The sequence below is a fragment of the Thunnus albacares genome, chromosome 23 (assembly GCF_914725855.1).
Source record: "Thunnus albacares chromosome 23, fThuAlb1.1, whole genome shotgun sequence".
Lineage (NCBI taxonomy): Eukaryota > Metazoa > Chordata > Actinopteri > Scombriformes > Scombridae > Thunnus > Thunnus albacares.
The window spans coordinates 7,241,655-7,253,180 of NC_058128.1; the positions used below are offsets into that span (position 1 = coordinate 7,241,655).

General features: G+C 37.6%; 2 protein-coding genes across 3 annotated transcripts in view; one reads left to right on the forward strand and one right to left on the reverse strand.

Moving 5' to 3' along the window:
• Positions 1–3,551, forward strand: part of ppfibp1a (PPFIA binding protein 1a) — a 30,931-nt gene extending 27,380 nt beyond the window's left edge. For both annotated transcript variants that reach the window (XM_044343563.1, XM_044343562.1), the window contains exons 23-25: positions 985–1,143; positions 1,307–1,372; positions 1,499–3,551. In XM_044343563.1, the coding sequence (XP_044199498.1) occupies positions 985–1,143; positions 1,307–1,372; positions 1,499–1,591 (318 nt within the window). In that variant the 3' untranslated portion in view covers positions 1,592–3,551. The remainder of the gene's footprint in view (positions 1–984; positions 1,144–1,306; positions 1,373–1,498) is intronic.
• On the reverse strand, positions 3,282–9,057 carry LOC122975235 (NADH-cytochrome b5 reductase 3-like). Its single transcript, XM_044343575.1, has 9 exons — positions 8,916–9,057; positions 8,495–8,620; positions 8,271–8,343; positions 8,014–8,120; positions 7,794–7,923; positions 7,614–7,697; positions 6,296–6,381; positions 6,044–6,143; positions 3,282–4,163 (listed from the first exon to the last, which is right to left on the reverse strand). The coding sequence occupies exons 1-9, from the start codon at positions 8,934–8,936 to the stop codon at positions 3,991–3,993; spliced, it is 900 nt and encodes a 299-aa protein (XP_044199510.1). The 5' UTR covers positions 8,937–9,057; the 3' UTR covers positions 3,282–3,990.
• Positions 9,058–11,526: the final 2,469 nt, after the last annotated feature.

Genomic DNA, 11,526 nt, shown 5'->3' on the forward strand with positions numbered 1-11,526 from the left:
CCTGACCTGTTGGATGACTCTGATGATACTTTTGGCCCTTTAGCTTCTCACAACAGAGCTTTTGTTAAGAACCCTGGTGTGATTTTTGACAGCTCCTTCAAATTTGATAAATAGATTAGGTCAGTTGTCAAAACTAGCTTTCCTCAGTTAAGACTCTCAGCCAAGGTAAAGACCTATCATCTCCTTCCCAAAGATTTCAAAGGAGTTATTCATGCTTTTATTACCTCTGGGTTAGACTGTTGTAATTCTTTGTATGTGGGTGTGGATCAGATGTCTCTTGGTCCTCTGCTGTCGGCTGCTCGTCTTCTAAATGGTAAAAAAGCGTGATCACAGAACACCAGTATTAGCCTCTCTTCACTTGCTTCCTGTCTGTTGTAGGATTGATTTTTAAGATTTTATTGCTGGCTTTTAAGGTTTTAAATGGGCAGGCACCACCTTATCTAGCAGAACTCCTGCATCATCATACTCCAGTTAGAGCACTGAGGTCGACCAACCAGATGCTTCGATGGATGTTCCGAGATCCAGGCACAAATAGAGGCGACCGAGTCTTTGTGGTGGCCGCCCCAAATCTCTGAACAGCTTTTCTATTCATATAAGAACTGCTCAGACCCTAGAAACCATTAAGTCATTGCCGAAGACCCTCCTCTTCTCATTGACTTGGCCATAAGATATCAGAAACTAGTGAAACATGTCAATCACGTCTTTTTTTTTTTGAGTCCCATTGTGATCAGAAACCTGTTTTGTAAGAGATCTTGCAAAGTAGTTCAATTTACCATCATATATTACAAAGAAATGCATCCATTGAGAAGCAGGAAGTGGGGAATGTTTAATGTTTCCGCCTGAAAAAGTGCTTCAAAGATTAATTTTGTAGCTTCAGCTCCACTTAGTGCAAAATGCTGAACATCAGCAGCTTCCTCATAAGTACTGAGATTCAAAAACATGTATTCCATCAAATAATTCTTTCTTTCTCTTTCCCTCCTTCAGCCAAGACGGCTGTCATTCGGCGGATTCAGCACTCTCAGGAAAAAACGCCATGATGACAGCGAGGAGTACGTCTGTCCCTTAAATGTGGAAATGCCCAAAAGCAGCAGCTTCCAGAGGGGCGTCCGGATCTACGAGGAAAACTTTGACCACCTGGAACAGGTAAGACCCCCACTGGTACTAAACCAGTCAGGTGGTGTCTGGATGGTGTTTAGCCTCTTTCATCTTCAATTCAAACAATGATTGAAGCATTTTTTAATGAATTTCTTTACTTTGTACTTGAGTTATCGCTCATGTTTGATCCTCTGTTTGTATATTTTGTCAGATGGAAGACTCTGAAGGGACTGTTAGACAGATAGGAGCATTTTCTGAGGGAATCAACAATCTGACGGTGAGAGACTGTCCTAATGAAAAGGATTGTTCATTTATGCTGTGTAAAAAGATTGACCAACACTGGACAAACTGTACAAACCTGAGCCATTTATAAAACTCTTCGGTGGTCCTTTTTGTGTTTCAGAGCATGCTGAAGGAAGATGAGCTTTTCCAGGAGGTCTCCGTCTGCCCTCCAGAGGTTCACGTTGCAGAAACCGACGCCAACTCCAACATCTGATTGAGACACCGAGCTCCGTGTCACTGTTCTCACCCGGCTTTGTGAAAAAAGAACAAACTGTGCCAATCGCTCCACCTCCCACCAACCTTTACAGTAAACATGTGAGACCGCTGCTTTTCCAGTATTCTCATCATCAAGCACAGCCATAGCCTCCATCAACATATATATTTATTGAAGCCAAACTATAATGCATGACCTGGAAATGCGAGATTTTTATTCCGTCAGTGTACCTCTTTCTGCATTTATTTTATTATTCAAGCATTTGTGTTTTCAGTAATCAGTGAGGTGAGCATACTTTGTTTTTTCCTCTCCCTTATTTTAAGGACTTATCCTCAGCTGTATTACTGCTCTTTGAGTGTAGCACTGAACGGTTTTCATGTCCACGGCTGCAGTCAGATTCATTCATTTTCGTTTTGTGGTACGTTCATTTGCTTCATATTGTTGTAAAGGGTGAGTTCATTGAAATAACAGAAAACATTTTCTCACTTTCTCTCCTTGTATTTAGCCATGCAGATTATTTTGAGTTGCTTGGCCGGGTTTTAAGGATTTATCCCAAGTCTAAGAGTTCTGCTCCAATACAACGGAGATGAATGAAATGCATGTGTGGTGCTCATATCTTTAGTAAATTACAGAAACACATGGTGTGCCTTCTGCAGAGTATTCAGAGTAACAAGGACATTGTTTCTGAAAAGGGAGATTGCTGTTGAAGTTGAATTTTTCGAAGTTGCGCACCACAAACAAAATTCCATTCACATCCACTGTATTGGAAGTCAATCAAGTGAATATCTGAAAACCCGAGCAAATAAAATCAAAACAGTGTGGCTAGATACTGGAGGAACTGAGAAAATGTTTTTTTTTTGTAATTTGGCTCACCTGATCCCGTAAAGAAATGGTTTGACATTATGTGAATACACTTATCCAGCCATTTACTGAGAGTTAGATGAGAAGACACTACCTTCATGTCTGTGCCTTTTAAATATAAAGCTGGAAACAGGAGAAGTTCAAAAATACACCTACCAGAAATTAACATGTTTTATCTTGTTCATTTAATCCAGATACAGTTCACCAATAAATTGTTACAGCATGTAACTCCCCCTAAAACCACACCTTTTTGTTTTTTGTGTGGATTAAGCAAACAAAATATAACATGTTAACTGGTGAACTTTAGAGTAGTTTGTAGGCAGATTTTTTTATCCTAGTTTGGACAGATCCAGATTAGCTGTTTCCCTGTTTCCAGTCTTGATGCTAAGTTAAGCACCTCCTGCTTCCAGCACTGTACTTAACACACAGACATGGAGGTAGTATCAATCTTTTGGCATGAAGAGTGAATAAATATCATTTCCCAAAATGCTGGAACCATTACTTAAAAGAAACAGCATGATTGAAAGTAAACATGGAAACCAAAGTCGTCGTTTTTTTGGAAGGAATTATCCAAATCTATATTGTCATTCATACCAATTATGGTTTTATTCTGTTGTTTTTAAATTTTTTGGTAATAAAAATTAGAAAAAGCATTTTCTCTTTTGAAAAATTGTCTTTACTCTCAGTAGCATCTCCTTTTAAACAGCCGAGGAAAATACTACGACACCATTATAATCAAACACTTGTAGATGAGGATGATTTATAGGTTTGACAGAGTCCTGTCGCTCCATCATAACACAAGATAATTAAATAATTGAAGCATCAATAATTCAGTAGCAATTGATTTTATGTTGCATATCCAAACACAAGTAGCAGCTGTTGCCAGACTTAAAGCAAAGACATCGCATAAGTAACCACATCACGTTCAACAAACAACTGAGAACATGTTTTTGCTAATTATTGACACCTTTGACGTGACAATTTTGACACTGCTTAACAACAGATGAACAGCAGGTAACACATTGTCGAAAGCCATAATGGAATAATTAATACAATTCTGTATAAATGAAGTAAGTGCTCACAATTCTCTTAACAGTGCTTAAAAAAAAAAAAAAAAATTTTTGCAAGTGTTAAGGCACTCAGAAAAAAGCCAGTAAACCTCAACTTCCTGGTATGTTGAAACCACAGAGGCCGCAGCAGGTTTTGGTTTGCAACAGGTTTAGAATCACATCCTCATTTACAACAAAACCATCTGAAAACTTACATCTGAACAATCCTTCTCTGCATCCTCATCTTCAGTCCCAAACACACTCAAATATTCACAATTTCCTGCCCTTCCATGACACCTACGACTTACATGAATTGGTCCGTGCTGTGATTCTGTTGCATGATGAATATCATGGCATAAATATAGCATATATAGTGCAATACCCACTGCAACTGTACTATATGAGTGCTTTAATGCTTTCAGGGTAGAGAAAATGATAACTGGACACCCTTCAATGGCCAAACCTGAATTAACTGGTGTGGATGGACGTCTAGAAGGTGAACCTGCGGCTGTTGGAATGGCCGACTTTGTCCAGATTAGGGTTGCAGGCGAACTGGATCATTGGTGGAGGTCCACACATGACGATGAGGGTGTCTTCACTGGGAGGTGGCAGGTGTTCGCTCACCATGTCTTCATTGATGAAACCTTGGCTGTACTCCCAGTCTGAAACACACAGAGAAGACACACAAGTTTAAATACAACTCAGTCTAAGAAGGTTTTTGTTTATAATGACCTCTGTAAGCTGCTGTGAGTGTTGGCAGAACAAGACTGTATGAAACACTGATTAACAGATTTATTAGACTTACTTCAGGCCTCATTTAACACACTGTTCACTAGTGACACCTACTGGTGACAATGATGTACTGCAGCCGAGAGTGTCATAGTGTTGACGTTATTGGTAACTCTTTATTTTACAGGTCCCTTAATTTTAATGAGGCTGCAACTAATGATTATAGTCATTATCAATCAATATGTTCATTATTTTCTCAATTAATTGATTAGTTGTTTGGTCTATAAATTGTCAGAAATTGTGTGAAAAATCAATCACTGTTTCCCAGACCTAAAGTTGATGTCAACAACCCAAAGATGTTCAGTTTACTGTCATAGAAGACAAAAGAAAACAGAAAATATTCACATTTGAGGAGCTGGAAACAGAGAATTTGAATGACTTAAAACAATTAAGGGATTATCAAAATAGTTACTGATTAATTTAGTAGTTGGCAACTAATTGATTAATCGACTGATTGTTGCAGCTCTAAATTTTATATTGCTTTTCTGTGTAATTTGACAGTATGTAACTGTTAATTTTTAGGACATTTTACAGGAAGAGTGGTGCAATTTGGTGTTGTGGATTATTTAGTAAGTGCGCACATATTTGGGTTGTAAATTTGCAAAAATTCTTAATAATAAATAAGACTCTTGACAATTCCTTAACTGACAGAAAATGCTCAGTTTTCAGTGTGTAGTTTTGTGTGTCAAACTAAATATTAGCATATTAGATTGTTTCTTAAGAACTCTGAGTGCATTTCTCCTTTACCACCATATTACCATATTGCGTAACCCTTTCAAATAAATGTCCTCAGAATCAACGGTTACACAGTAATTTTAAAAATGTCCTGAATGTAAGGGATCTGTAAAGTGCCACCAAACATGTAGACAGACGCTCAATCTGGCAACTGTCAAGGCATAAAACCATTTTTAAATTCTTCCTTAAAAAGAAAGGCCACATGGTATCAAGTGTGATATAACTGCCATATATTTTTTGGAATGTATCACACTAAGGCCATATGGTCAAATTGAAATAATTATTTAAAATGTAACAACAATAACTTATTTCACCAATCAAGAGGTAACAAACTATCAAACAGAAAAACAAAAAGAAGAGCCACTAGATGGCAGAAGGGTCCTTTACAACAACAGCTTGAGTTTCCTCACAGGTGAGGAAACTAAGTTTAAGTTTTAGTCGTGTTGCACTTTTTAGACAGTTCCTGTGCACTCACCTCACGGCTGGCTGTACACCAATGTGAGACCAATGTTATTAGTCCAGCTCGTTTTGGTGAAAATTGGGTTGTAGCTCGTTTTCTACCTTACTACAATAGGAAAGAGGCGTCGGTTGTGTTTTAACATTTTGCTTATGAGTTGTTAATCTGGGAAATTCAAAACTGTCGATACATTTCCAACTTTCCTGAGGCATGTAGCGTAGGCTAGCCTACAAACTGTAGTTTTTCTGTCAACAACACGTTCATTGTTTACATAAATCACAGGGAAGGCAAAATGTTGCCACAACAGTGACATCGGTGAAGCAAGAGGATTTTCCAGTTCTGTTCTTTCTCCATCATCTCCGACTGCGGCAGTGGCCATGGTGTCTTGAAAAGTAATGCAGCTGCAGGCTATTTATAAGCTACACTGTTGTTTTTGAAATTTTTTTTTTTTTTTGGAAGTAAGTGAGAGTGGAAAGAAAAAAAATACAGGGACAATTGCCAATCCTGCTTTTGATTTCAAGGTTGAAATTGAAGGCCCATTTTGACACCCCCAGAACTTACTGTCAGGTGCTCTGTCCAGGGTGAACCACAACTTGAACCGGTCTGGATTATTGACCTGAATCTCTTCCAACTCTGGTCTCAGCAGGATGTCTTTCTCTGTCTGGAAGAAAAAGGTGTTTGGTTTTAAACTACTGCATGAAACAGTTTAGCCAGTTTCCTGTTTGTTACAATCAATTCCTTCATATTATATAAGCAGGCAGATAACATTAATAACAAAAGTGCATCATGTGACCCTTGGTTACTGAAACACACCTGGTTAGCAAACAACAGGTGGCACACTGTCTGGTCCTGTGGATCCTTCATTATGGCTGTGATGAGCTGCAGCATGGGAGTGATCCCTGCAAGAAAACAGATCCCAAGAAAAAGAATGAGGTGCATTGTTTTGTTAAGTTATATACACTAATATTTAGACTTTCAGACAACGAATTTCAATAATTTTCACTACATAGTCAAAAGTATGTGGCCCTTATTAGTATTTCCACTTTAAGAGAATCTTGATGCTACAGCAATGATATTTTAGACAGTAAAGTTCTGCCAACTTTGTGGCAACACTTAGTTTAGTGTTTAAGAACTTGACTGGCCTGCATAAAGCCCGTCTGGGGACTTGAGCTGTGAGCCAAGCCTTATCAGACAACATCAGTCACGTCCTCACTAATGCTCTTGCTGCTGAATAGGAGAAAATCCCTGCAGCCAGGATCCAAAATCTTATGGAGAGGCTTCCCAGAAGAAGAGAGGAGGCTTTTATAGCAGCAGATTAATGCGCATCGTTTTGGAACGAGACATGGGTGCAGTGTTTGGGTGTCTGCAAACTTTTGCATCTCTGCATTCATGTACTGATGTAAAAATCTGACAAATGGGAAACGTTTGCAGCTTAAAAGCATTGCACTAATGCACTGGGAAATCAAACTTAGAACACAACTGTTAAAACAAACATGAGCTGGTATGAAAACGTTGGTTTTGCAAGTTGAAGAATGATTCAGCAATATTTATTTAGCCTTTTTTTTTTTTTAAGTCCCATTGAGGTCAGAATCCTGGCCAGGACGACAGCATATAAAGTTACATCAGACGTCGGCAGTCCAAGCATTTTTTAAGTATTTCATAATGTGTTTTGGAATAATAATCCAAATCCAAACATGAAAACTGAGCTGGAGCTAATTTTTAGGGTTTCCTGCAGCTTGTCTAAAATACAGACCATCATCAAAAAAAAATATATATATATATAATAATATATATAATAATATATATATATATATATATATATATATATATATATATATATATATATTAATATATATTAATATATATAATAATATATATTTTATATATATATATATATATATATATATATATATATATATATATATATATATATATATATGAATTTTTGAGAAAAAACTAACAATAACTTCCAGCGAAAAAGAGCAGAAGTGCTATTTCACACAGCAATATCCTGTGTATTTAATGAATGTGATTATTGTTCAGGCCGTCATCCACCAACTAAACTGATCACAAGGAGAGATGTCCCTGCCGATCAATTTCCTGAGTGAAAAGGGTAAAAAGTTTCTCTTACCTGTCCCTCCAGCAATCATGCCCAAATGTTTGGCTGTTTTTGTCTCAGCTGGTGACTTTTTATCTGGTTGAATAGCGAATACTCCTGCAGAGGGAAAGTTGAAAGTTACAGCATCATACGTGTCTCATCTGATTCACTTGCTACAAACATCTGTTCATCTACATATGATTTGATGCTCACCTTTGCCTTTGTAGACCAGAAGGCCGCTGGGTCCTCTGAAGTCAATAGTGTCGTTGATCTTGAGGCTCTCCAAGTACTGACTCATCTTACCACCCTCTGGGAATTTAGGGTTGACATCTTTGAAGTAAATCTGTGAGGGGGGACAACAGGGAAACTGGCTTAGAAAAACAGAATGAAACCTCTAAACTGAACAGCAATAACTTTTCTTTGATGACAGCACCTTCACCACCAAATCCACACAGCCTTTGTCATCATCACTGGACACCGGCGTGTACGGACGGACGACCAGCTTTCCATCTATCTTTGCAGACAAATAGATATGCTGCCCTGGGAATGAAAACAGATGTATTCTTTGCATTTGGGAATAACAGGGTGTCAACAGCTCCTTATCAAGCTTGATTATCACTAACAGCAACTATGTCCATTAGTTTTCATATTTTGAATATACAAACACATGATTTGAGTGCACATACTAACCAATAGGAAGACCAAGGATGTGTTCAGGGGACGGCAAAGCAAAGCGGAACCTCCTTGTATCATGGCTGACGATCTAATCAAGCAGAAACAGTTTCTTAGAAAAGGAAGCTGCAGTGAACATGCACGACAAAAACAAACAGAACAGTGGCGTTCCTTGAACGCGTCTGCTGCGTTTGTAAATGTGTAGAGTTCAATGTTTGTAAGAAAACATTCAGATTTGTTACCTGTTTGTCTATCAACCGCAGTGCATACTTGATGTTGGGGTCCTGTAAGGTGATTGCAGGCCTCCTCTTTGAGAAGAGAAGTCTGAAGATGAGGTTGATGATGCTGTCAAAGCCGCCTCGGATCAGCTGCGATAAAGATCAGAAGCGACAGACTGAGTCAAGACCGCCGTGCTAGCATTAGCTAACAATTGTTTGAAACCTCCGCAGGGCGTTGACTCACTAAAGTCAAGCCATTTCATGTGTAACCCAAACAAGGAGAAATGAGTCATAGCTTGGCTAGTACATATGGTCAGGCCCGTCCAGCTCCCCACACCCCTTGGCTGGGGAAAACTAAACGGTAGCTAATGTTAGCCGTGGCTAACGCAAAAGGAATAAGCTGATTTAAAACGAGTCTGGATACTTTTCATTAAAGTGTACTTACGCCAATGATGTAGGACAACATTTTCAGTCCGTTCAGCCAACTGCGAAAATGTTTGTCAATGCACCAGAAAACAGCACCAGACGAGTTGGCTGCAACTACCAGTGACAGTAGTACAAACTGTCATGTAAGCCAGTCAAGCTAGCTACAGCTAATATACACATCCGGTCTGTACTTGAAAATAAAAACCTTGATTTGGAAAATAATTCGTCTGTTTTTTCACTAATAACACCTATAAAGTCTGTTACAACAATAAATATAATTATGATTGTATTATTTACTGAGTAATTTAAAAAAAATCTTTCATAATACGGTCTTTATGTTGTTTTAAAGTTACATATTATTGAGTATTAGATACATTTGCCACAACTTCCGGTCTAATAACGGCTACTTGACACGCTAACGTCACTTCCGCATGGCAGTTTCTGGATTTTCAGTATACAAGTCTTCGATAAATACAATGAAATAAAGAAATACTTCCTACAATAAAAGTCTATAATTGATAGATAGCACAGAAACAAGTGCATTGGGAGTTTAATGAGGCCAGGCAATAGATCAGTATTAATCATGGGCAACATATGAGCATTGCTTTGGTCACACTTTAGCTGAAATGGATCCTAGCTTTGATTATTTCAGTGCAAGAACACAGAAATAGCACCGATGGTCTGCAGAGTACTCAGCAGAAGCCATTAAAACCACAACAGAAGTGCATTCAAGCCAAATTGTACTTATTGTTTATGTATACTGTATTAATTAATTCTTATTTTTCATACTTCATATTGTACCTAGTTTTTAAGGTCACTAATCTAGTTCTAGTATCTAGTTCTTCAGGTTCCTAATCTCTACTATGCATCTTTACTTCTCGTACGTCTTCTTTTGCAGTGACACAACACTGTCCCAGAGGTTAATAAAATTTATCTTGTGGTGTGGAGAACAACTTTCATTATGAAGTCGTTCTTTCCTTTTCCACGTGAGCGTTCGAAGTAGGTGAAGTTGTGCCAGAAATTTCTACCCATACTCAATAATATCATTTGTTGCTCCACCTTTTCCACAGAAAATTAAAATGACTAATTAAATGACATCACAGCACACTGCACAAAATAGACTATGAGTGCCTCTTTGTCCTTAATTAAAGTTTACTATGTCAAACATGAAATACCTGATTTTCAAAGGCTACAAAACTTTTGATTGACAAGCTATTCTAGACATATTTTACTCTCTGTTTAATTTCTTTATTCCCATCACCACCACCCCACTAGCAGGACAGTTGGTATAAACCCATGGTGTGCAGTCAAACTTTGTTCAAACCCACAGAACTTATTTCAATTCTAGTGGATGTCCAAAGATACTAAATATGTCAGGCAAAATTTGGGGGAAATGTGCATAAAATTTTCATATTTATACTACTGCCTATAGTGTTTACATGAGATCAGTGTGTACATCATGTTCTTACCATACCTCAAACTGTTTATGCTGCATTTCCTAGCATTTACATTTCATACTGTTACTAGTGTTCACACTGTGTATAGGCTATCTTAGCATATTCATATCACTCTGATCATGCTGTTCATTCTGTTAATAGTGTTAATACTGTATATATTTTAGCATATTCATACCTACCCTTACTGTTTATTCTTATTATATATTATACATAAGTACATTACACTGCACTGCACTTTACTGCTTCTTTTGCACTTCTGATTAGATGCTAAACTGCATTTCATTGTCTCAATATATACACATACTCTCTGCAATGACAATAAAGTTGAATCTAATCTAATAAAATGATGCACAAAACATCTAGAATATTTTGAGTCTTTGGTTTAAAATTTTCAGTCACTGTAAACATTATATACCTGCACTGAAGAGATGCAACAAGCTGACAAAGAATAAATATATATATAGTGAAATTATGTAAAATAAGAAGATTTTTAAGGGGTAAATTAAGGGGAAATTAATGGAGCCCAGATGTTAAGGGTTTAGGCTAGATTGTATAAATGTGTCACTGACCACTAAGAAAATTCATCGACATTCTTGACTGATGAGAAGTTTGAGCCTGAACTCTTAAATGAGCTTCATTTCGTAGCAGCAGCCTAGAATCTATAAATCTACATCCCCGGGGTGCTCTCATCATCAAATCCATTTTCGGCTGGGCTTCACATTGATTGACATCATACATTTGGTGGGAGGACAAATTCTTGTTTTCTGGCTCTCATAGACATCAGTGAATATTCACTAATAGAAATTGATCAGTGCCCTGGGCAAAATGGAAAAACATAATCCATTTTCTTTTTTTCATTGTTGTGCTAATCTTCTGTGTTATGCTCCTTTACGTCCTTTAGATGGCAGTAGTGACCTATTTAACAGGCTGGTTTGGATGACTCAAAGCCAATTCAAAGTGTTTAGAAACAAACATCATCATTAAAACTGGAATTTGTCATGCAAGTAACGCATGGAGACACTTCTCTTAAGAGCAGTGATTCATACTTCTTCTGCCAGTCAATGCCAACACTGTAGTTGTAGTAGTGAAGGTTGTTTTTGTTATTAAAAGCTTGATATTAAGAGGCACTGACAGCATCTTTTGCTACTAAAAGGAAAATATGACATGATAAGG

What these genes read in the sequence shown, in the direction of transcription:
- LOC122975235 (XM_044343575.1), bottom strand. Translation starts at nt 8,936, where the DNA reads ATGTTGTCCTACATCATTGGC. An exon ending in TGTTGTCCTACATCATTGGC is followed by an intron (nt 8,621 to 8,915) that starts GTAAGTACACTT and finishes TCTTTATCGCAG; the next exon opens with CTGATCCGAGGCGGCTTTGA. An exon ending in CATCCTTGGTCTTCCTATTG is followed by an intron (nt 8,121 to 8,270) that starts GTTAGTATGTGC and finishes TTTCATTCCCAG; the next exon opens with GGCAGCATATCTATTTGTCT.